General features: G+C 34.0%; 1 protein-coding gene across 6 annotated transcripts in view; it reads left to right on the top strand.

Annotated features, from left to right (window-relative positions):
* DCDC2 (doublecortin domain containing 2) overlaps nucleotides 1-26,433 on the top strand; it is a 200,764-nt gene extending 174,331 nt beyond the window's left edge. For 4 of the 6 annotated variants that reach the window (XM_074272680.1, XM_074272673.1, XM_074272697.1 and 1 more), the window contains 2 exons: nucleotides 22,821-23,114; nucleotides 24,722-24,924. In XM_074272680.1, coding sequence (XP_074128781.1) covers nucleotides 22,821-23,114; nucleotides 24,722-24,889 — 462 coding nt within the window. In that variant the 3' untranslated portion in view covers nucleotides 24,890-24,924. Of the gene's footprint in view, nucleotides 1-22,820; nucleotides 23,115-24,721; nucleotides 24,925-25,083 lie in introns of those variants that run through there. The other 2 variants (XM_074272693.1, XM_074272688.1) reach the window with 1 other exon arrangement.
* The last annotated feature ends 507 nt before the right edge of the window (nucleotides 26,434-26,940 follow it).

Below are 26,940 nucleotides of genomic sequence, written 5' to 3'. Positions count from 1 at the left end.
CTTCTAGTCAAATGTGTTCCCTTCAGACATCATACATTCCTATTTTTTGTTACTTTCTACTATTCTTAACTTGTAATAGATAGCTAGATCATGCATTGGATAGAATGTTAGACTTGGAATCAGGAAGTCTTGAGTTCAAATTCTGCCTCAGACACTTATTATATGTATGACCTTGCACAAATCATGAAACACCCCTTAGCTGCTACTTCCTTATCTCTAAAATAGAGATAACAACTAGCACCTATCTTATAGAATTGTTTTGAGGATCAAATGTAATAGAATTGTAAATCATTTTCAAACTTTAACATATAATATATTTGCTAATTATTATTATTAGTATTATAATATAGCAATATATCAAGGATACACATTAATTGTGATTGATCTATAACTTAAAAAAATAAAACTTTGAGACGGCTTTAGTCTCAGAGAGGTAGAATGACTTTCCCAGGAAGACTTTCCCAGCTCGTAGGTATTTGAAGCAAAATTTATACTCAAGTCTTCTGGATTTCAAGTTCAGTCCTTTGTCCACTATTCCATTCTGCCTCAAAATTAACATTTTGACTATTATGTTAATGTTTTGCATGACTTTGTGTGTGTGTATAGCTTATATTGAATTGCTTGCATTTTTGGTGGTGGGAGGATGTGAGGAAGAGAGAGAATCTAAAACAAGAATTTTTAAAATGAATGTTAAAATTGTTTTTTTACATATAACTGGGGAAAATAGAATACTGAAAGCAAAAAAAAAAATCAATCTAGTATTGTTCCCATGTTTTTCTTACTGGTATGAATTGGCTCAGATCATGCCTTATGCTAGCTACTACCCAACCTGTCTATTTTCTTGAGAATGTAGCATAACAGTCTATGTACATTAGATGGTTAGATATTTTCTTGAGAATGTAGCATAACAGTCTATGTACATTAGATGGTTAGATGTTTTTGTGGAATAGATATTTAATGAAACACTGGCCAGAAGAGTCTGCTTTTACTGCCTTTGAGTTGTGGAGTACAGTCAGTTTCAGAGCTGGAGAGATGGTTTAATGTTGGTAAGTGCTATTGTTTGTTACTGCTGTACCCTCATAGTTCAATTAAATTCAAGAAGAATTTGTTGAACATTTGTTATATGCAAAGCACAGAGAAGATAGTTTGCATTAGCAGATGGAAAACTGACCTTGGAAGTCAAGAAAAAACAGTTTCACCCCTCACATATATTGGTTGGGTGACTATGAGCAGTTCACTTAATCTTTCAGTACCTCAGGCAATATTCTGTGAGACTAAGTTACAGAGCAGGTATCCATCTGTGTTGGCAAAGGATGTTTTTTCCCTTGGGCTCCCTATTTTAGTGAAAATTCAGAAGCGGGACCCCTAAATACTACTATTCTTGCCTGACAATGTGCCCACCACTGTCACTGTGAAGACAAAACCATCTATCTCAAACAAGCCTAAAAAGTTTTACATTTTACTTGCATTTGGGAGAAATAAATATAAAACATATATAAAGTAAATACAAAATAATATTGCCAGGATGGGGAAAGGAGAAGAGACCCAGTTGGGGGAAATCAGGAAAAGTGGTATTGTTGCTTGTGTTTAGCATTGACGAGAGGGAAAACATTATAGGGAATAGACAAAGAGAAGACAGCTGGACAAAAGAATGAAATTTGGAGAACTCATGTTATTTATGGAATACACCAAGTAGGTTACTCTTGCTGGAACATGGAGAAGGGTACTGTGGAAATAGTCTGTGAAGATAGATTGGAGCCAAATTGTGAAGGATTTTAAATGAGAATGGGGAGAAAGAGAGGACAATAAGCATTTATATAGTATCCACTGTATGCCAGACCCTGTGCTAAGTACTTTTTACAAACATTATCTCATTTGATACCTGCAAGGTAGGTCTATCATTATCCTCATTTTGCAGTTGAAGAAACTGAGAGAAACAGAGGTTAAATAACTTTCTAAGGTCCTACAAGTAGTAGTAAGGGTCTGAGACTGGATTTGCAATCCAGTTTTCCTGACTCCGAACCCAGAACTCTATCCATTCTACTACCAACTGCCTCAAAGGGGAAGGAAAACAAAAGATGCGGAGGAGATACAAACTCTATCTGTCTTGGTTTCCTTAATGGTTCTATAGCTTGAGTTAACATATAATGGAGTGGGTAGATATATTTAGGTATATTCATTTCCTATATGTTACCTCATGAACACATGTGCTGTTGACTGAGAAGCCTATCTGCATGATTCTTTGACAGGAAAGTCAGAGTTGCACAAACCTGGACTAGAAAACACCTGCTCATTTGAAGTTTAGTTGTCTTCAGATAGTCCTGTGTTCCCATTTGAGTGGCCAGGGAAGAAGCTTACGTACTTTAATGTATGTGCTTCTTTCCTCAGCTTTAAAGAATTTCATTTAAGTCCAACAAGTATCTATTAAACTTTTCTGTTGCACATATAAAATAAATACAAAGTAATATTGCCAGAATGGCAAAAAGAAGAGAAGAGAACCAATGGGGGAAAATCAGGGAGGGTAGTGTGTTACTTGTGTTATTGCAAGACACTTGCTCGGATTGGGGATAACAAAAATGAAGAAAAAAATGATGGCTTCAAAGAGGTAATGGAGAGAATGTCACACAAGTAGAATTGGGACTAGAGGAATGTGATGGCAGTAAAGGAGACATGCACAGAAATTCTTTGGGAAAGTTTAATTTTCTTGGTTCCACTGCTACTGCGTGGCTATGGGAATATTGAGCATGTGGGTTCTTTGATTTCAGACTTGCATAGATGGAAACCTTTCTAATAGGAAAAGTTCAAGTTTTACTAGTGCAAGGTGCTGCTTTCTTTTAAGCATAAACCTCCTAATCTACTTTGGCATTTCCAGTTGAACAAATGCCAGACTAGCCAATGACTGTAATTGTAGTGTGTTATTGTAGTGTAGAGCTCATCTGCTCTGTTTATAACGTGCTGTCTTACAGCAGAGGAGGCATGAAAAGTGTCTGTTCAGTTTACTTTAGGCGGGCTATTTCTTGAAAATAAGGATCAGAAAGGAAAAAGTACCATTTCAAGAACACAGACAAGGAAACACCTACACTTCCCCTCCCCCCAAAAAACCCCCAAGTTTTATATTTTAGATTCCTCACCATACTGGCTTAGTAACTAGAAGTGCACAACAGAGTGTGCCTAGATGATGCTAGTAGCTTGAATATTATTTTCTGTTGTTCTATTGCTTTAAATGATCAGTTTGTGAATTGCATTGTGAGTAGTCAAGTAGTAAATGAGAACTGGGATATGTTTCTTTAGAGTTCTTGTATAATATATCACAGCTTTACATGCAATTAAAGACTGAGAAATACCTTTTGATAATGTTATGGATGCCTAATGACCACATGATCCACAGAAGTCATCGTGTTTACTTCATTTGTTGCATGCTCAAACAACATTTAAACAATCCATAGCTATAGGATGAATTTTAGCTTAGTCTGGGAATGGTCAAGTCTCCAGATTTGTCATTGGTTATGCCTTTGCTTAACATCCCACTTATAAATTTTCTGAAGCATCAAAACAAAGCTACATTTGACCAAGAATCTCCTCTGCAACATGGCAAACAAATGGTAATCCTCCAGTATCCACTTGGATCCACTGATTGAAGGGTAACCCACTACTACCAACCCATTCCATTTTTAGTTGCCTCTAGTTGAGCATAAGTTCCTTACGTGGAACTGAAATATATCTCTCGCAACTTTGATTCCAAAGGAGAGCCATCATTTCAAGTCCTTGACTTAGAAACTCGTTGACACTACTTGCCCTGTCATTGAGTATAACAAGTTATCTATCTCATCCTCAAATTTCTAGCCAGGCTAGAAAGTTCATGGGTAATTAGAGATGGCACATGCTGTTGTAGGAATGATTTATCAGCTTTCAAGGAGTGTCCCTTCAGAATTAAACTTAAGAGTAGCAATGACCATAGATCTCTACATATAGCTTTCCACTTGGAAACAATGTTTGTTTTCCAGAGATGGATTGATTACTCAAATACAAGAGCAAATTTTTGGCTGCTTTGCATTATAAAGGAGTCTATTAAATGTAATAAACATTGGTCACATATTTATTAGGTTCAGGTCATTATGATAGCTTCTGAATATACAAGCTTTATTTTATTTTTAATTTGTGAAATAAAACAAGCATTTCTACGATATAGTACAATAAAAAGAAAATACAGATAAGACATTCTGTGACATTGTTACACCAAGAAGATTGTTGTTGTGTCATTTTAGTCACAAAATTATGACATCCCCCCCCCCAATTCGTGCTTTTCTTAGCAAAGATATAGGAGTGTCATTTCCTTCTCTAGCTCATTTTATAGATGAGGAACTGAGGCAAACAGGGTTAAATGACTTGCTGCGAGAGGGAAAGGAAGAAGAAAAGGGAAAAGAAGGGCTGAGGGAAAGATAAGGGGAGGAGAGATAAAGAGAGGGGAAAGGGATGAGGGGGAGGGAAACAGAGACAGAGATAGGGAGACAGAGAGAGACAGAAACACACAAAGACAGAAAGAGATACACACACACAGACAGACAGGGAGGGAGGGAGAGAGACATACAGAGAGAGACACAGCAACATAGAGACAGAGACAGAAAAAGAGAAGAAGGGGTGGGAGGGAGAGACACACAGAGAGATAGAGAGAAACAGAGACAAAGAGACACACATAATATAGAGATGCAGAAAGGGAGAGGGAGACAGCAAGGGGGGAGAGAGAGAGAAAGAGAGAGAAGGGGCAGGGGAGAAGGAGGCATCAGGGCAAGGGCAAGAGAGAGCAAGGAAGGAAAGCAAAGAGGGCAAGAGGGAGAGCAGGAGAGCAGGGCTAGCTTTGTAAAACTGGCAGTCATCTATACCTGGCTCCAGGCATGATGATGGATACAAACATTTGAGTTAGCACTGAGTCCTGTAGCCATTCCCAATGCTGACTTTCTTTTATCCTCTAGCATCTGCCTTGAGCAAAATGTTGAAATAGGCAGTGCATGTTTTTTCACAGTTCCTTCTCTCCTTTGAGGTTCCCTTTGCCCAGAGTTATGTTAACATCATCATGATAAGAGAATTAAAGTCATGAATAAAAGGTATCCCTTCCCTTTGTTTTGTACCAAACCTATCCCCCCTCCTCCTGCTGTTGACTGACTGCCTGAGACCTTTCAGGACAAAATTCTATACTATAGTCCTTTCCCACGTCTTTCTAATCTAATTTACTTATCCTTTGTACCAGTATTCCAAAACCCTGTTCAAGGCAATATGTATGGTGAGGTTTATTGGACTTGGAATTAAAAGACCTGAGTAGGCACCCCACATATACTAGCTATGATCCCTCTATAGTTATTTTCCTCACCTGAAAAATGCAGATGAAATATTTATATGAATTATCTTATAGGGTTGTAGTAAAGAAGTACTTTGTAAAATGTAATATAAATATAATCTGTTGCTATTAGTAACAGCAAACTAATATGAAAAACTAACCCATCCTAATGGTTAACATGTTATCTTCTCAGGTCATAGGTACATTTTTTAACAGGACCTTCTAGAGTTATTCCCTTAATCCAAAAGAGTAACTCTAAAAATTGAAATGACAAATGCTGAAATGGGAAGATAGGGAAGATATTTTTGGTCAACTAAGTCTATTTTCCATCAGCAAATTTGTTTGATTTCACAGAACACATTTCCTACCCTGACTTGCTGCCAATGGCCCTCCCCTTCCATAAACTCCATAAACAGATCACCTGAAATCTCATTACGACACAAATTGATTCATTGTTGATGGGCAAGACCTTCTCATCTCACACTTGTTTACCTTTCTCCTCTGATTGGAGGATTGGAAGATGAAATATCAAATTCCTTCCAAAATCCTTATCATGATTTCACAAGCTTCTAAGGAACCACATTTTCTGTTAGCAGCTTTTCTTTGCAGCTATTTCTTTTTCTTCTTTGTATCTCCAGTGCTTAGCATAGTGGCTGGCAAATTGTGGGTGCTTAATATATGTTGCAATTGTGCCACGTATACAACCTAGTTCAATTTAACAAACAATTTTTAAGTACTTACTGTGTGCAAGGTACTGTGCTAATCTTTGGAGATTAAAAAATGGGAAACATTATATTCAGGTTCAAGAGTTTATTATCTAATAAGGGGTTGGGATTTAAATAGATAACTCTAATAAAAATTAGAAATATTTAAGTATGTAGAAGCGGTCAAACAGTAGTCTAAGAAACTAAAGGTCCACTAAGGGTTATTTTTGATTGGGGTGTGGCGAGGGAAGAATTAGGGAAATTTCATAAAAGGGTAGCATCTGAATTAGGCCTTGAAGGAGGATGTCAATAGGTGGAAATGGGTGGAGGGAGGGGTTCATTTCAGTCATATGAGGGATAATGCCTTTGTGTAGGAAAAGCTTTTGTTTTTTAGTTATAGACTCCTGCTCTGATATACTTGTTCTCACTAAATCATATGTAGAACTAATGATGAGGTAATGTCAATTGTTGATTCCCTTGTGTATCATCAGCAAATATCCATGATTGGCTTTGGTTTATGGATTTTGGGGTGATGGGTCAGTGATGAGATTAAACTCATCACAAGACCCTACAGGGCTTTTTGACAGAAACTGTCAGAATAATCAACATTTACTTGTAAACTGAGAGTATGTGACATTAAAATTTTTTTGGAAAGGAGTAAACATGTCAATGCAATTTTTACAGGGTCATTTTTTTCAGATTATAACTTCACTCTTGTATATTTGGTTCCTGCAGACCCTTTTGCAGTTAATACAAAACTTTCCTTATTTATTTTTTTGCTGAGCAGTTGGGGTTAAGTGACTTGCCCAAGGTCACATGGCTAATTAGTGTTAAGTGTCTGAGGCCAGATTTAAACTCAGGTCCTCCTGACTTCAGGGCTGGTATTCTATCCATAGTACCACCTAGTTGCTCCCTTTCCTTATTTTCTTCAGCAAAAAATATCCAAAGGGTAAAAATGAGGAAAAATGTATTAAATAATGAAAAGTAGAAACTTATTTTAAATATCACATCAATCTTGAATGAGATTTAATTTTCCATGGAAAAACAATGTGATGGTTTTAGTCATTTTCAACATATATTCTCAACTGTAATCTTGAATAGAGTGAGATAGATGGATGGAGTAAACCTCAAAAAACTTAGCAAAATGGTAGTGCCAAAAATATTAGAAGAATCTCCAAAATTAGAAGAGGATTTAGATTGTTAGTCAAACTTATTTAGGAAGATATTGAAAGAATTTAGCCAAGAGATAATAATTATTTGGATTGGAGCCATGACCATGGAAATGGAGAAGAGGGCCCTGTTTTGAGAAAAAAATTGTGCTGTTAATAACAAAGGCAAAGAAGAAAAAGTAGAAATCACTAAAACCTTTTGAATATAAGTTTCTGGAAGAATGGTGTTACCACTGACAGAAAAAGAAAGGCAGGAAAAGAGGGGACTAATCCGAGCAAGGAGATATCATTAGTTTTATTTTCAGACACATTGATTTTGAGATGCTAGTGGGATATCCAAGTGGAGTTATCTTCTACTGTATGATTATGCTTCATTATGAATGGAATAATATCTATCTGAAAGTTTAACTATCCTTTCACACTCACCTTATACAGAATTGAACTAGTAATCTTTCTGTCCAAATGTGAAACTGGTATTCAGGAGAAATTTTTGGGCTGGTTATATACATTTGGTAGTCATCTGCATTAGAGGTGATAATTGAAGCAAAATGTAGAGCAAAAGAAAGCTGATGACAATACCCTAGAAATATTATAGCATATAACTTTTTTTTGATAATGGAAAATTAGAAAAAAGATTATATAGTTGAATTTTCCTTTCTTTTTTAAAATATGGGATTTTGGCCATTTTTTCTGTGTTTCATGGAGCTATGTGACAGTCTGGACTCATGAACTCAGAATAGTGTTTTCAAGCACAAAAAATTAAATATAGAGGATTACAAAGGAAACAAATTATATTGAAATGTAGTTGTCAAAATATTAAACTAAACAAGTTAACAGTAGTTGGGGCAGGAGCTCCTATTATCTTAAGGGAAAAAATCCTGTTTTTCTTCACATATTGTCTTGTTATTTAAATAATTTTGAAAATCTTGATTTAATAAAAGTGGTACATTGTAGATATTTTCTTATCTGAAGGTGACCAGATTGGACTAAATTACCTCTCATATCCCTTCCATCTTTAAATCTCAGATCATATGAAACTGAAAATATAGTCATCTATTTTATATTATCATTGCTGTTCCTGTACAATGAATATCATTAGACCCATAGACAACAGGGATAAAGGATGGTGAATACAACTTTGTTAGATTCTAGTGAAGCATCATCATGATCATCATCATGATAATAATAATTCTCTCCTTTACCTAGTTAAATATTAAGTTATCTTTTGTTATACCATAATGACTTATACATAAATTAGCTTAGATTGAAATGTGATATTAATATCTTCAGTATCAAGGAAGAAAAATGCCTTAAAGTATATACACATAAAAATTTTACTGATTTATAGACCTTGCAGTGATAAGTCCTTCTCTGATAATGCGGCTCTTAATGAACTGTGCCATGGTGATGTAATTAAGATAAATCTTGTCAGACTGTCTTTGTAGCCAATAACTATTTTGCCACTAGGAAGCCCTTTCCTTCCTCTCCCAGCTTTCATTAAATGATTAACTTCTTTCCCCTCCTTTTTAGATAAAAATGTAGCATTATTTTATTTTAAGATCACTTTTATTAGATGTTTTTTGCATTAGGAATTTTGCATTCTGAAAATTTTTCTTTTCTTTCTTTCTTTCTTTTTTTTTTTTAACTGAAAATTCTTTCTTTTTTGGAGAAATTAGGCTATATATGAGTTTAGAGAGATATTGAATTAGAAATAAAGTCATACCATTTCATAGAATTATGAGTCAAAGGGGATGACTGGGATAGTCCTTTTTGCTATATGGATGAGTTTTTTTTTTTTTTAGACTTTACATAGACTTCACTGGGCTGAAAAGTGTTTTGGAAAGAACATTAAACTTGAATTCATTTTCTCTACAATTTACTCATTCTCTGACTTTGGAAAGTAAGATAACTTCTTTGAACTTTAGTTTCCTCATTTGTATGGGGGGAATGATAATAATTATCCTAAGCTACTGCAGAAGGTTTTCACAGGAGGAAATAGCATAGTGTGTGTGTGTGTGTGTGTGTGTGTGTGTGTGTGTGTGTGTGTGTGTGTATGTGTGTGTATACATTTATTCATTTATTCATACACACATGGTAACTATGAAGCAGTCTACAAATGTAAGCTATTCATATGCTCATTCCTGGTCTAATGTAGTAGTTTAATTCTACAAGGGAGCATTTTAATTCTTTAGTTCTACAAAAAAAAAAAAAAAAAAAAAAAAAATTAGTGTAAAAAGGACCTGTGACTCAGTGGTTGCATTTTTTTTTTTTTTTTAAGTTTTAAATGTTTTTATTTTCTCCAATTACATGTTAAACAAACTATATATATATATATATATATATATATATATATATATATATATGTATATATAAAATTTTGAGTTCTAGATTCTCCTCTTTCCTTCCAAGACTCCCTACCCCTTTGAGAAGACTCATGTGAAGTTGTGCAAAACATTTTCATAAAAGTCATGTTGCAAAAGAAATATAGATCTCACACTACCACAAAAAACTCTCAAGAAAAAAAAAAAAACCAGTATAAAAAAGTATGCTTCCCACTGTTTTTAGACACAATTAGTTTCTTTTTGGCTGTGGACAGAAGTTTCATCATAAGTCCTTCAAAGTAGTCTTAGATCACTATATTGGTGAGAATAGCAAAGTTATTCACAGTTGATCATCTTATAGCATTGCTATTATTATGTGCATAGTACATTTCACTTTGCTTGAACACATAGAGGACTTGCCAGAATTTTTTGGCTATAAACTGCTCATCATTTCTTATAGAACAACAATATTCTTTCATAATCACATACCACAATTTATTTAGTGTTAGCCTTTCCCTAATTTATGAGCATCCCTTCAATTTCTAATTTTTTTTAACCAAGAAAAAAGTTGCTTTATTTTTATGCATATAGATTCTTTTACTTTTTTTAAAGCCTCTTTTGGGATTGTTCCATCAAAAGATATACATTTGAGAATTGAGGCATTCATCAGAAATCTTGCTGCAAAATTCTTTTAATATTACCACTGTTTATTCCATTCTCTCTTTATTTTTACCTTTTTCCTCTTCTAAAATGTTTTGCTTCTGACCAGCCCATCCTCCAATATGCTCTCTCATCTATTTACCTTGTCCCATCTCTTATTCCCTTCCCTTCCTATTTTCTTGCAGAATAAGCTAGATTCCTACACCCATAATAAATGTGTTTGTTATTTCCTTTTTGAGCCAATTTTGATGAGAGGTTCATTCACTCTTCTCCATTCCCCCTCTTCCCTTATTATAAAGACTTTTTCTTGCCTTTTTTTATGGAAAATAATTCATACCATTCTACTTTTCCCTTTCTCTTTCTTCCAGTATATTCCTTTCTCACCACTTTATTTTGTTTTATTTTTAAAGATAATTTCCATTCATATTCAACCCACCCCTTTTCCCTCTGTCTATACACCTCCTAACTGCCATAATAATAAGAAAGTTCTTATGAATTACAAGTATCATCTTTCCATGTAGGAATGTGAACAGGTTAACCCTGTTAAGTCCCTTATGATTTCCCTTTCCTGAAATGCTTTGTGCTTTTCCTGAGTTCTGTATTTGAAAATCAAAATTTCTATTCAACTCTTGTCTTTTCATCATGAATGCTTGAAAGTCTTCTACTGCATTGAATTGGATCAACCTTTCCCCCTGAAGGATTATGGTCATTTTTGCTGGGTAGTGATTATAATCCTGGCTCTGATATTTTAATATAGAAGCTGTTAAATTTTGTTTTGTCCTGACTGTAGGTACACTGTACTTGAATTGTTTTCCTTCTGGATGCTTGAAATATTTCCTCTTTGTTCTGGGAGTTCCAGAATTTAGTGAAAATATTCCTGAAGTTTTCATTATGGGATCTCTTTCAGGAGGTGATAGGTGGATACTTGCAATTTCTATTTTATCATCTGATTCTACAATATTAGTTTTCCTTGATAATTTCTTGAAAGACAATGTCTAGGTTATTTTTTGATTATGTATTTCAGGTAGGCTAATAGTTTAAAAATTATTTCTTTTGGATCTCTTTTCCAGATTAGTTGTTTTTCCAATGAGATATTTCACATTGCATTATTTTGGGTTTGCTTATTGTATCCTGATTTCTTATAAAGTCATTAACTTTCATTTGTTCAATTTTAATTTTTAAGGAATTATTTTCCTTTGTGAGCTTTTGTATTTCCTTTTCCATTTGGCCAATTTTGCTTTTTAAAGAAATCTTATTAGCCTTTTGTATTCTCCCTTTCATCATTCTCATTTCTCTTCCCAATTTTTTCTCTTCAAAATTTCTTTTGAGGTTTTCAGTACCTGAAGACCAATTTTTTTTTTTTTTTTGTCTTAGAGGCTTTGGGTGAAGTAGTTTTGACTTTCTAAGTGTGTATTTTGATCTTCCTTGTCACAATAGTAGCTTTCTGTGATTAGAAACTTTTTCTGATTTCCCCAGCCTATTACTTGGCTTTTAACTCTTTCTTAAAAGTTCTAGAAATAGTTCTAGAATAGAAGGTATAATGTTCCAAAATTCAGGGGTTTTGTGCAGCTATTTTCAGATCCTTCTAGGGATCTGTATTGTGAGCCAGCACTCCTACTCATATCTGGGTGTGGGTAAAGCAACAGAGTCCAGCCTCAGTGCCAGCAAAAAGGCCTTTTTGATCTCCTTCTGACAAGCTGTTGTGGCCCCTGTATGGCAGTATCAGTTTAATGATGCTGCATTGATGCTCATTGCCAAAGGGCAGTCCACCAGATGATTTTTTTTTTTTTTTTTTTTTTTGCTTTAGTTACTCAAAAAATTGTGATCAGTATCATGATTAGGGAGTAGCCACGCTGATGAAATCATGAATCCTTGAAATGTTCAGACAAGTAGGAAGATTGGTATCTCTAGAGCTCGAATTCTAATTTTAACTTGGTCACTCTATGACTCCAGGAGGTCATTTAATTGGCTATATGTCAGATGTCTATCTGTAAAATGTGGATATCATATAGTTAGAGATGGAAGGGATCTCAGAGGTCAGCATTTTATAGATGAGGACACTGAGGTGAAGAGGTTTCTATAACATCATATAATTTGCAAGAAGTAGAACCCAATTTCAAACCCAGGTCCCATAAATTCAGCATTCTCAGTTCAATGTTTTGTCCATCCATTGCATCAGATTGGACAAAAAGTCTCTGCTTTGCCACTAAAATAATTTACTTTCCTTCTATCCCTGCCTCTGTTACAGCTATGCAGGCTTGAAACCTTAGAGTAATTTTTCATTTTTCTTGCCTGCATAAACAATCAATTGCAAAATCTTATATTCTTTCACTGTGATCTCTCTCACAATCCCTGGTCTAATATCAGTCCTTCATCAACTCTCACCTGGGCTATTTGAAGAGTCTCCTAATTAATCTCTTGGTTTTAGCAACTCTCCTCTCTATTTTGTCCTTAAACAGCTATCCAGGGAAAATAATATTACTCCTAGTCACAAATTCCTATAGCTCCTAACTGTTCATAGAATAAAATAAATTACTTAATTGGGCATTGCAAGCCCTTGATAGGGCTCTGACATACTTTTATAGCTTAATTTCATACCACAACCCTTTATACATGCCATATTTATAGAATTATAGGATCATAGATGTAGACTTGGAGAGGATTCCAGAACTACTCCATTTCACTCCTCTTATTTTACAGATAAACTCAGACCTAGGAAAGTTAAACTGCAGTTTAATTTGATCACAGTTAGAAAAGAGTCATAGATGGAATTGTAATTCAGCTCCTCTGACTTTAGAACTAATGTTCTTTCTCTTGCATGATACTATCTCCAAACTAATTAGTGGCAATTTAAAAATGTTAACATTCCCTCTCCTTATTTTGGAAGTCCAAACAGGTCTACTGTTTGCTTCTATTGCCACTTGACAGTCTAATCTTTTGCTTTCTTCTTGTCTAGATCCAATTTAGATGAGCATTGTATGAACTGGGATGAGTCATGTATGCTTCCTGGGACCCAGTTTCTCTATCTGAAAAATGAGACCATTGGATTGGATGACTTACCAATAAGAATTCCTTTCAAATCTAAATCCTTTATGATCCCTTAGCCAAAATTGTCTACAGCCCCATATTTTTTATTTTCTTGATCTTATTTTCACTACTATTACATTATAACTTCCTTATTTATTCATATCTCATATAGTATAAGCTTTTTGAGGGAAGAAGCTCCATTGTTTTTCATCTTTATATTCCCAGAATTTAGCAGAGCATCTTACATACAAGAGATATTTGAGAAATGTTTGTTGAATGAACAATTTGAATGAAATTGTACATGCAAATATACACAACATATATGTACTATCAGTACAGATCTGCATATACTTATTATTCTGGTATAGATCATGAGAGCAGTGTAGAATAGTACATAGTCTAGACATGGGCTTGGAATATGAATTTGAATTTTTCCTTGGACACTTATTAGCTATTTTAGACAAGTCACTTAATCTCTCAGCTTTGGATGCCTTGTGACCTTTATTAGTGGAAGGAGTTTCTACATTGATGTCATCACACATCTTTGACATATTGACAGATTTTCTATAAAAATGCATGGTATATGACCTTAAGAAGAAATCTTGTGTGACACTCCTACTTCATCTTATCATAGTGGAAAAAATATTGGATTGTATTTGAAATTAAGGACCTTGGGGCTGATAATGAATGCTAAAGCAAGCAAAAAGGGCTTAACATTTATATTGAAAGAAAGAGAAGGATCAAAGAAGTGATAAGATTGCTATTTGAAGTTGATGAAATGATAATAGAGCAATGAAACTGATAACATTTTTTTCACTGTAGAAATTCTTTCTTCTACAAGTGAAATAATTGGATTCGGTTCAGTGGCTATAGCCGAAGTCCCATTCTCCTTAATAAATCATAGTGTGTGTGAGACACACCAAAGGAATTTGAGTGAAAAGAAGAAAATTGGGTTGTTTTCAATAATTTTCTTACCTATAATTTCTCCTTTGGCTTCTGTCTTTCACTTTGACCATACAAAGGTTTGTTCTTCTACTGTGGTCACATGCCCCATAGCAAAAAGACTGTCCTTTGACTTCTTTATAAATGATCAGGCAAGTATAGATTTTTCTAGATATGTGTGGGAAAAAAAAAAAAAAGTAGTGTCCCTTCTGGGGATGGATTGATTGATGTGCACACTGGAAACATCTTTAATAATTGAATGCCTCCTTCAAAGGAGATTACACCAAAAAGCATATTGCTTTTCATTTATTCATTACAAATATGTCATAGCAATGTTTTTGCCTTGAGTTGAGACTGTTGTACCAATATATTTTGTGCAAGACCTGAGAAATTTTAAAAGATTATAAGCCTTTTACCTAATCTTACTGCTTCATTCAAATTGATCAGATCAGACTTTTAACATATCCTTGAATTTTGGGAACTAGAGTTAATGAGATGTGGCTTCACTGAGGACTAATCAAATAGCTGTCCTGGGAAAATTTCATAGAAATCATCTGGCAAAAGGATAAACTAAATTAGCTTGTTAATAATTTTAACGATTTTTAGCCAGATGAGGATATAGAAGTATGAATTTAGGGAATGAATTGACCATAACTGGTTTTTAAAAAAATATATTTTTTTCTATTAGTTAGCCATTTTTTTTTTTTTGGAGGCTGGGGTTAAGTGACTTGCCCAGGGTCATACAGCTAGGAAGTGTTAAGTGTCTGAGACCAGATTTGAATTCAGGTCCTCCTGAATTCAAGGCTGGTGCTCTATCCACTGCACCACCTAGCTGCCCCAAAGTTAGCCATATTTTATAGTTTGCTACCGACAAGATGTAAAATGAAAGACAAGAATATATTTGTAATAAGGTGAAGTATTTTCTTTTATAATTTAAAATGCTTTATTTCTTGGTATCTTTCTCTCCTATGTCAATGTGCCCGTATGATTTTTATTATCATTTTAAAAATTCAAGACAAGCTCAGCTGTTAAGAAAGGAAAATAGATTTTTCTTCTATTTTGATATAGATAGTAATATATAGAATTTCATGCTTATTGATGTGATAATAGTACATTTTCTCTTTTTCTTTCTTCAGTGCTTAGCACTGACACACATTAGTTGCTTAACACATGTTTATGCATTTCTGGGTTCTAGTTAGACAATTGTACTGTCAATACTCAGTAAAATAAACTTTCAGATATTTCCTGTTTTATTGTGGTCTAGTTTTTGGCATGCAGAACATTTTCTTCTCAATAGGATTTCAATGGAAAGTGGCATAAGAGGAAATGATTCTTTAAGAGGAAAATTGTAAAATTTTGTATTTAGCATAGATGTTCAGGAGTGTGAAGCTGCCCTAGTTATCCTTGGAGCCACCTACTTATTCTTGGGTTTCTTTTGATTGTGGTCAACTGCTTCCCTACCACAAACATATCCATAGTTGAATGAAAATATATAAGAGAATTCTTTAAAGAATTTGGATGCAAAATATTTAGCAGCCTGGAGGGAACCGAGTGGTTGATCATCTCAAACCTTGCACTTCTGGGGAAACTAAAGTTGTAAGCCTTGTCAAAGTGATGTACTGTATTCAATATCATTTCTTGGGAATGGTATTAGCCTTGATCAAGTTACACTGTGTATATCTTCTACCATCAGTTTTGTACAAGTGGAATAAGGTTGAAATGAACCTTATGGTTGTCCTGAAAGAACTCAAGCATTCATGAAATAGTAAACTTAAGTCTGACTATCATATATGGAAAGGTGGAGAGAGTCTTGACCTAATTTTACTTGGATATTTGAAAAAGGACTTTAGATGGGATGATAGGCTGATTTATAGATTTACAAAAGTCTTGAGTCTTTTTATTTTTAAAAATATATTTGAGAATTTTAAAATAATAAATCTGATTATCACATGTGAGATGGGGAGAGACTTAACTTAATTTCACTTAGAGACTGGAGGAAAGGACATGAGGTGGTGAAATGATGGGCTGATTTTATGGATTTATAAAAGCCTTGAGGCTGTTTTATTTTTAAGACTTTAAAATAAAGTCTGATTATCACATGTGGAAGGAGAGTTGTTAACATGGTTTTACTTGGAGTTCAGAAGAAAGGACTTGAGGTGGAATGATGGACTGATTTTATGTATGTATAAGAGCCTTGAGTCTATTTTATTTTATTAACAATAATTGAGACTTTAAAATTATATATATATATACACATATATATATATGTATGTATGTATGTATGTATGTATATATTCCTAATGAGCACTGAAGTAAGTTTTAGGGTTGCTTAACCACAGAATTTCTTTAAAAAATATTATCTATCTCAATTGAAAAGTAATGATTTTCTTTCATTATGCATATTAACTTGATAACATTCTTTATCCTTGGCTCCTTGAAATCATATCTTTTTGCTTATCATTGTGCTGTGAACTCTTTTAAAGTTGTTAGTTTTTGCATTATTGTTAGTAGCATAAATTGCTTTTCTTGTTCTGCTCATTTCACTCTGTGCCAGTTTGCAAGAAGTCTTCCTAAATTTCTCTAACATTGTTTCTTACAACATTTCTTATTGGGAAAGGGAAAGGAATAAGCATTTAAATAAGCATTGTGTTAAATGCATTACAAGTATTATCTCTTCTGATTTTTACAAGAAGTATTTGGAGGTAGCAGCTAATATTATTCCTATTTTACAGTTGAGGAAGTTGAGTTAAAATGAGTTTAAATAACATGCCCAAGTCACATAACTAGTGAGTGTCTGAGGTTAAATTTGAACTCAGGACTTCCTGAATCCAGCTCCAGCATCCTCTCCACTGTACTACCTAGCTGTGAGCATGGTAAGATTTCATTTTGTTCATTTGTCCTCCTTTGGCTATCTCCTTCTCTTCTGATGGTACTGAGTTTCTTTCTACTACATCCTTCCAATAACTAGGGTCTAAAGAGATCACCCAGTTTTACTATGTCCTGAGAATAATGGTGACTGTAGCGTATTAGTATGATGATGATAGTTGTGTTTACATAGTAACAGTTAGATGAAAAAACATATGTAGTCTAATTGTGCCGATATTTTGTTTCTATTATTCCAAACAGCCTGGCATTTGGAAATAGCTGCCTGATTGATGGTCATAGTCTGGGAGAGTTGGGTGGTTTGAAGAGGTATCGCTGGCAACTCTCTCCTTTAGCCTCTTTCTCCACCTTTTCCAAGTCTGGGCATCCTCAGATGGATGATTCACTGCCTCTGGGAGCTCTCTCTCCCCTGGCCCTCCTCCTTCACCTGAGCTGCCTGAGTTCTTAAATAGCTTGTGGGAGCACAAGACCTTATTCCTTTCAGTGAGACAGAAGACTACCAGGTCTTATCATCTGCCCCACATTTAGGCTCTGCAGTCCTGATATTGTTGTCTGATTTACATATGTAACCTAAAAACCCTGACTCCCTGAATTTTTAGGATTTCCAGGGTTTTTTTTTTTTTTTACCTGTTCTGAAATTGGTCTCTCTCTCTCTCTCTCTCTCTCTCTCTCTCTCTCTCTGTCTCTCTGTCTCTGTCTCTGTTTCTCTCTCTCTCTCTCTCTCTCTCTCTCTCTCTCTCTCTCTCTCTCTCTCTCTCTCTCTGTCTCTGTCTCTGTCTCTCTCTCTCTCTGTCTCTCTGTCTCTGTCTCTGTCTCTGTCTCTGTCTCTCTCTCTCTCTCTCTCTCTCTCTCTCTCTCTCTCTCTCCTTTTTCTATTTATGCTAGGTACTGTCTTGCTTTTTTCTATTTGTAGCATTAAGGCTTAGCACACTACTTAGCACATAGTAAGCATTTATCAGATGCTTTTTTATCATTCATTCACATTTTCAATTTTCATCAGTTTCTTAAGTATTTTGAACAAACTTGACAGCATTTCATTTAGTATCTGAAAATAGAGATGAATAAATCAGATAACTGTCTCTCTCTCTCTCCCTTTCTCTCTCTTTGTCTCTGTTTCTATCTCTTTGTCTCTGCCTCTCTTTGTCTAGCTCTCTGTTTCTGTGTCTCTATCTCTTTCAATATCTGTCTCTTTCTTTATTTCTCTTTGTCTCTCTGTGTCTCTGTCTCTCTCCTTCCCTCCCTCCCTAACCCCCTGTCTTTGTCTCTGTCTTTCTGTCTCTCTGTGTGTGTATGTGTCTGTCTCTTTCTTTGTGTTTCTGTCTCTTTTCTATCTCTCTGCCATTTTCTCTCTCTGTCTCCTTGTCCTGTTTCTGTCTCTGTCTCTCCCTCAATATATCTCACATATGAATTAGATTTTGTAGAGGTCATCTGCTATAACCTCATTATTTTATGATTGAAGATACTGAGGGCCCTTAGAGGCTAGTGACTTTCTCAAATAAAAGTAGTGACCTGGATATTATTTCACTACAATTTGAATTGCTATATGAAATTCAATGTCTGATATTTTTGGCTTATATTTTTGAACAATTTATTTTTAATCAGAACAAGGCGAAAAAAATGATGCAAAGTTCCTAGCCTATCAATAAGCTCTTATTAAACATTTCCTGTGTGCCAGGCACTGTGTTGTTCAGTTGTGGCCTATTTTTAGTGACCCCTTCTTAGGATATTTCTTTGTAAGATATAGAGTGGTTTGTCACTACCTTCTCCAGCTCATTTTTAAAAAACTCAAACAGGGTTAAATGACTTGCCCAGAGTCTCACAGCTAGTTAGTCTGTATATGTAAGGTCATCCTGAATTCAGGCCCAGAGCTCTATATACTAAGTCACCTAGTTGAATTGTACTGGGCCTATACTGGCATGGTGGCAGGATCAGAAGAGAGTAGTGGGCCTATTGGAGGGATGTTGCTTTGGCAACATTGAATAAGGAGGGGGAGAGAGGGGAAAGAAAAGAGAGAAGTGGGGTAGAAGGGAGAGGGAAGGAAAAAGAAAGGGAGGCAATGAAGATAATGCCAACTTGGTTTTTTGGGAAAAGATGAGCTTAATTTTGGACATATTCATTTGTAGATGCTTATAAGACTTTCAGTTTGAGATGTTTAATGAAGAGGTTATGGCTTCATAGAGATAAGTAGATAGGCAAAAAGATAGGTAAATGGATATTTGCATTTTCTATATGGTAATAAGTAATGTGTTTTAGTCATTACAGTTAAGAACAACTGAAATCAAATGCCATCACTGACTTCACATGTAACCTAAAAAACCCTGACTCCCTGAATTTTTAGGATTTCCAGGTTTTTTTTTTTTTAACCTGCTCTGAAACTGGACACATTCTCTCTCTCTCTCTCTCTCTCTCTCTCTCTCTCTCTCTCTCTCTCTCTCTCTCTCTCTCTCTCTCTCTCTTTCTCTCTCTCTCTCTTTCTCTCTCTCTCTCTTTCTCTCTCTCTCTCTTTCTCTCTCTCTCTTTCTCTCTCTCTCTTTCTCTCTCTCTCTCTTTCTCTCTCTCTCTCCTTTTTCTTTCATTTACATGATTGTAATTACTGTGTTATACGATTTTCTGCCTACTTCATTTTGTAACAGCTCAAATAAGTTTTCCCAGGCTTTTCTGTATTTATGATTTCCATCTTTTCTTAGAGCACATAATAGTCTGATAATATTCATATACCATGATCTTTTAGCCATTAACTAAATGGATATCTACTTGGTTTTCGGTTCTTTGCTATCACAAAAAACTGTTGCTTCAATGTTTTGGTGTATATGAGTTCTTTCTTTTTGGGACTAGGAACATATTCTCTGGGTAAAATGGTATGGGGATTTGTTTTCCAGAATGGTTGTGTCAGTTCACAACTCTACCAGCAATGCATTAGTGCATCAACATTTCTAGCATTTACTATTCATCTTTTGTTATTTTGCTTGTTTGTTGGATATTTAGTGAAATTTCAGCTGAAGTGATTTTTTTTTAAAGTTCATTGTAAATTAATTTTTAAGACAAAAGGGAATTATTTTTTGGAGAGGGCATATTTTTACAATATTACTTTTACTTCTTTTTTACTTTTTCTTTTCTTTTCTTTTTTTTTTTGTTATTAAAGCTTTTTATTGTCAATGCATGGATAATTTTTCAACATTGACACTTACAAAACCTTGTGTCCCAACTTTCCCCTCCTTTCTCCACCTCCTCCCCTAGATGGCAACTAATCCAAAATATATTAAACTTGTTAAAATATATGTTAAAAATATAACATTTATTCAATAATCTTGCTGCACAAGAAAAATCATATCAAAAAGGAAAAAATGAGAAAGAAATAAAAATGCAAGCAAAACAACAAAAAGAGGGAACTTTCAAAGAGCTAGTATAGTATGCTACTGTATTGGTTCTGTTTAAATTTTTGTATTATTTCATTACGCACTTGAACACATACAATACACAAACAATAGTAGTTATTTATTGTCTCCATAAAGTTCATGATAGAATGTATTTGTGTAATCTAGGAACTGGAGAGGGGTTTCTGAGTAGCATGTACATTAGAGCAAGTCTAGTTGATTACCTGGGAGAACATAGACTTGAGGAGCAGAGGTATCAGACAGAAAGAAACAAAAGGAAAAAGAGAAGTATGAAATTGAATGGGAGAGATGATAGAGATAGTTGCTGAATTGAGACAGTAACGAAGGAACCGAAGCCTAAGCAAATCATCTTCATGGTGGTGGAGAATAAGCAGAGCTTGAGTGCTTCATACATGAGTTCTACCCTTCTCCAAGTCTTCTGCTTCAGTGGGATCATGGATCTAAATCCAGAAAGGGGAGACTGGGCATCATCCAATCCAACCTTTTTATTTCATAAATGAGGCAATAAGACCTAGAAAGATGAAGTGACTTGTTCATTATCAGAGGTAATATTTGAATCCAGGCCCTCTGACTCTGAAGCCAATGCACTTTCTACTATACCACACTGCTTCTTTCTAATTTATTGGCATAAAGTTGGGCAAAGTAACTCCTTATTATTTCTCTAATTTCCTCTTCATTGGTGGAAAGATCCCCCTTTTCATTTGTAAGACTATCAATTTGATTTTCCTCTTTCTTTTTTTTGATCAAATTTACCAAAGGTTTATCTATTTTATTGGCTTTTTCATAAAACCAACTCTTGGTTTTATTTATTAATTCAATAGTTTTTTTACTTTCAATTTTATTGATTTCTCCTTTTAATTTTTGTATTTCGAGTTTAATTTTTGGTTGGGGGTTTATAATTTGGTCTTTTTCTAGCCTTTTAAGTTGTAAGCCCAACACACTGCTTCTTTCTATTATTTGAATAGTTAATGTCTTATGGCATTATTGAAAAGTCATTATACAGACACATATTTGTTCATCTGGACTACATAATCCTCAAGAGTGTGTTCAGATTATCAGAATTACTAATTATTGACAAGTAAGATAAATATAGAAATATTCTCAAGACTATGTTCTGTGATTTTCTAAAAGACCTTTTGATCTTAGGAAAAGTTGAAACTATGGGAAGAATACAATATTTTTCTTGGTGGAAAAAAGGAAAAATAATAGTTCTTATAGACTCTCCTTTTTTTTCTAAAAAAGGATGAACATATAGAAACCCAATTGAATTCCATTTCATAATCATTTATTAATAGCTGATAACTGTGCTAAAAGGCACTGAGGGAGATAGATATAAATAGAGCTTACTAAATGACATGTACAGTGCTAAGTGCTTTACAATTATTTTTAATTTCATCTTCCTAACCAACCCTGAGAGATAGTTGCTTTTATTATTCCAATTTTACAAATAAAGAAACTGAGGCAAACTCGTCTTCCTGATTATAGGCCTGGAGCTCTATCCACAGTGTTTCCTACTTTCCTGATTATATAAGAGATGATCTCAGATTTTATGAACCTTTAAGTCTAATAGAGACATAATATATATTGATAATGTTGTTGTCATTTGCTTGTTCAGTTATGTCCAAATCTTCATTTTCTCATGGACCATACTGTCTTTAGGGTTTGCTTGGCAAAGATGCTGGAACATTTTGACATGTCTTCCCCAATTGTGATAAAGCAGTAACCCTAGAGGAGAAACTTACACACAAACTTCTTAAAGAAAGGGACTGATTTTCTTTTCTTATTTTTTGTGGTATTGGCTTCACCTAGCATTTTGCCTAGATCATACTAACTGCTTAGTGCCTGAGGGATGGGATTGAAATTCACATGACAGAGAGTGACAGTTGGATTTTTATTTGCATGAAAATAGTTTTTTGTATTTGGACATCTGCTAGAATTTGAAGTTCCAGGAAAGTTCCTGAAACTATTCCCTGCCTATCAGGAGAAGTATGACATAGCTCTTCATTTATATGTTTATATATTTACAAATACATATATGTGTCTATGTACCTATAGATATATAGATAGTACGTAGTCACATAGATTGTCTACAAACAATTGAATATGAGCACACACATACACATTGCCTTTATACATAATGCATACAAGTAAATGTGTCAAGAAGCAAGACATATATTTATAGGTATATATATATATATATATATATGCATTACAATTTTCTATGTTACAAAACATTATACAGCATACCTATTATATGTTATATAGAAAAATATAATAAGCATTGCTTAAAATTACATTAAAAATTTTAGGACACTCTTAATATTTACTTATATGTGTGGGCCATTAAAAATTCAGAGGAAATGACCATGTTTCTTTTGATTCCTTAGAGACCAGCAGAAATAATATATGAGGAAGAAGGTGGAGGGAAAGAAAATGAGGATATAGAAGAAGAGAAGGAAGAAGAGAAAGAAAATTTGTCAGAAATAAATGGTGATCCTGAAGACAAAGAAGCGGAAGCAAGTCCTAAACATGGGAATGTTGATCCCCCTAGAGTAAATGGTGGCACAAATGAAGAAAATGGTGAGGAATTGGATGAGGTTAACAATGATGAGCATCATCAAGAGAAAAATGAAGAAATAACATTAGCAAAAGGTGATGGTGATGGTGATGGTCCAAAGGAGGTATTAGTTTTCTACTTTTTTATTATATGTTTGTGGGTATGTTGTGGGAACTACAAAAGAAGACAGGGTCCCTTCCCTCAAGAGCTTACAAACATTTTTGGCTGCTCTCTTGTAATGGTGAATTTGATTGGTGCTCAGCCAGTAGCAACATTACCTGCTTAACAAGCCAAATATATGAAAATTCCAATTTCTGTAAGTGATAATTTATTAGAAGGTAATTAATTTTTTTAGCCAGAAAAAGATTTGACTTTGCCAAAGAATTCATAATAAGTATAATTCTAATTTTTACAGAATAGCTAGGGCTCCAAGTGCAGTTGAAAGTTGAACTGAATTTTAATATATCTTTCTATACATATAAATCTATATCCAAATACATGCTATCCAGCTTTCTCTCTATATATACATACACACTGACTCTCAAGCGCATTTATTTTTTTCACTTAACAGTATTTTATCTTCTCTAATTTCATGTACATCTTCAACATTCATTTTTGTCAGATTTTGAGTTCCCAATTTTACCTCTTTTCCTCCCTTTCTTCCCTCCTTCCTCACCAAGACAGCAAGCAATCTGATATAGCTATATATTTTAAACATATTTTCATATTAATCATGTTGTAAAAGAAAAATACAAACCAAAAAAATAAAACAAAAAAGTGAAAATAATTTGCTTTGATTTGCATTCAGTCTTTAGTCTTCGTAACAATGAGTTCTTCTCTGGATACAATGGCATTTCCAGATCAAGTCTGTTGTAATTGTCTTTGTAAGAACATTTAAATGAAAAAGTAGAGTAGATATAGTGAATAGACAATAATATTTATTGAGTTATCATTCTATGCAAGTCACTATGCACACATATGTAAGAGATTTAGAGAAGTATAAGACACAGTTCCTGCTTAAGAGCCCTTAAGCTTACTGTCTAGTTGAAGAAAATAGGACCTATTTTAGCACCTAAAGATGAAGAGCACTATGATGAAGTCTGAAATATAATATGTAAGATGAAGAGAGTGTGTGTTTATATATATATATATATATATATATATATATATATATATATATATGTACGCTCACATACATATTGTATAGTAAGTAGAGTCACAATCTTGGAGTCTGGAAGAAAAGTTCAAGAACTGTCTTTGGCACATACTAGCTATGGGACAGTGAATGAATTGCTTAATCCCTAGGACCTTCCTAAGATTATAAATTACAAAGTATACAAAGAATCTCCCACACTGAGATGAAATCACTTGACCCCACTTACTCCCATAGCTTCTATATGTCTAGCTCTATCCCTATCTAGTCTATCTACTATCGCTGATCTAAATTTAATTTACACACATATGCATAAACATGAACACACACACATTCACCTACACATAATAAAAACCGATAAACGTGCCAAGAAGTAGAAGCATCTAGTGCTATTGGGTTTTTGTATAGGTATCTGCTGTTTTTGTATTGTTCTTATCGAGTCAGGAAGCAGGTTTCAAAAAATACTTATATTTTTAACGGACAAAAATGGAAGGGAATTAAGTATTGGGTGGTTTTGGGGTAGGGCTGAGGTGTCTTGGGAATGGGACTGCAGTATATTTTCCCCTCCCCTTTCCTAGAAATGTGCGAAGCTCAAAAATCTCAATGAAAGAGAGAATTTGAAAGGGCAGAAGAAAAAATCAGGAAAACTGAGGCTGATAAATAAGAAAGAGGAACTGGGTAGGTTGTGGTCAGAAAAAGGAAAGTTGAAGAAGAGAACACATTGCTTTCAAAACCTGGCATGTTGATTATGAAAATGAAAGAATAAAAAAGCCATTGAAAATATGACTCATGGGAATTTTTTAAAATTATAATTTTGTATAAAGATTTGTTTATTTAAATGGAATGGTGAATGATTTAAGTTCCCTGCATATATTTTCTTGTTTATTATCTGTGCAACCTAAAGGATTAAATAATTTTGTTTTGATACCTTTTTCACTAGGATGAATCAGATCCTCAAAGACCACCAAGGCCTGAAGTTAAAATCACTAGTCCACAGGAAAATGATAACAATGAACAAAACAAGGAGTATGCTGCTGTGGCATAGATGCTTAAATATGCGGATTATAAGAAAAATTAAGGGTTTCATGTGATACTTGAATTTTAAACACTGTTATTTGTGGTTGTTACACATAATGTGGCAATACAGATGAAAAATTCCAAAATTATAATGAAGAATGGAAAAAATAATCATATTAATATCTATTTCCCCACCTGGTGTTTTTTAAAAACCATCTAAAATATAATAAATTTGAGTGAGCTTCTCTTGGAAGAAAATGGACTCTTCCTTCTTCCTTTGTAATAGGGTACTAATCATATTTGAATACGTTTTAATGTGCCCTGACTTTAGATTTTTAGTAGTAAGATTGTTAAGTGACAGAATATTTTTAAAAGTCTTTTAAAAGGCACAGAATATTTTGTGGATTTTAATGGAAAATGTATGTAATATTCCTTAGGATAATAAACTTTAGAAAGTGTGAATTGCAATTCATTTTTAGATGTGTAATTTCAAGATGTCATTAAAATCAAGTATTCTTTCTAGATGCTTACATTTCCTTTCTCCCTCTTCAGCCAAAACCTTCATTATCTTTCTGTTATACCAAACTTAGATGTTTCTTTTACAAGTAGGAGTCCTTATCTATCAGAGTGTTATAAGTGTCATATCATATCATGAGGCCTCACCCTTTCAGGTATTAAAGTCTTGTAGACTAGATGATACCTAGCATAAAAGCTAGAAGGATTTGGAATTAAGGAAGGAAATCCAATTTTTTTAAGTCAACCATCTACATTATTTTCAACATAATTTGGTCTGTGGAAATTTTATTCATCTTGTAGAATTTTTATTCTGCCAGCCCTTATCAATCCTTCTCCTAACTCTTGTTTCAGGTTCTCAGTTATCTGCATGTTAGAAACAAAGTTTCCCACAAAATACAGATTCTCAGAAAATCAAGGGAAAAGACAAAGAAGGTATATAATAGTGTATATAAAAATCTTTTCCCCACTGCCCCGTTTATTGAGTTTTGCTATATGGTTTCCACTGGAAAAATAAAATTTGATAGCTAGAAGGGAGCTTAGACATTAGTTGGTCTAGCCCCTTCATATTTCAGGTGAGGAAATTGTGACAAAGAGTGGAAAATTGCTTTGGTAAAGACTCTCACACATTTGGTGATAGAGCTGGAAAACAAATCCATTGACTTTTTATTAATCCTGTATTGATTTTTATTGCTTTGTATCTTAGTTTATTTTCATAGACGAGTCAATTAAAAGTTCCAAATGAAAAAAAAAAAGAAAAGCAACTTTCCTATTTTATCCTTGAGTAGTATTTGCTACTTTAAATCTTCAAAATATCAAGCTTTTAAGAAAAAATTTTGGGAAAAATACTAGAACATTAATGAAAGCTGTTCCTGATTATTTTCTCAACCTTAACTTTTGTTAGTAACTAAATGTGAAATAATCAGAAACTGTAGAGTTCAATTGACTCACTATCATATTTACTTTGGTAGATATTTAGAAAATATATATTGCCACTTGATTTTTGAATGACTGAGGAATAATGCTATTGTGCTTATAGAAATAATACATTTTTCTTATGTATTTTCATTAGATATAGACAATAGAGGATAATAGAGAATATTTTACTACCTAGATACAACTATTGTTACAACTAGTGCATTTTAAGGTTGTGAGTGCTTTTAATTGGTTAAATAGTAAATCATTCATTCATTCATCCAACCAAGGAATATTTGTTAAATACCTATTGTATATGTAAAGCATTGTACTGGTCATTAAAAGAGATGTA

Source organism: Sminthopsis crassicaudata, chromosome 1, assembly GCF_048593235.1.
Source record: "Sminthopsis crassicaudata isolate SCR6 chromosome 1, ASM4859323v1, whole genome shotgun sequence".
Taxonomy (NCBI): domain Eukaryota; kingdom Metazoa; phylum Chordata; class Mammalia; order Dasyuromorphia; family Dasyuridae; genus Sminthopsis; species Sminthopsis crassicaudata.
Note: the sequence above shows the minus strand (reverse complement) of the source record. Positions and strands in the feature narration are given on the sequence as shown.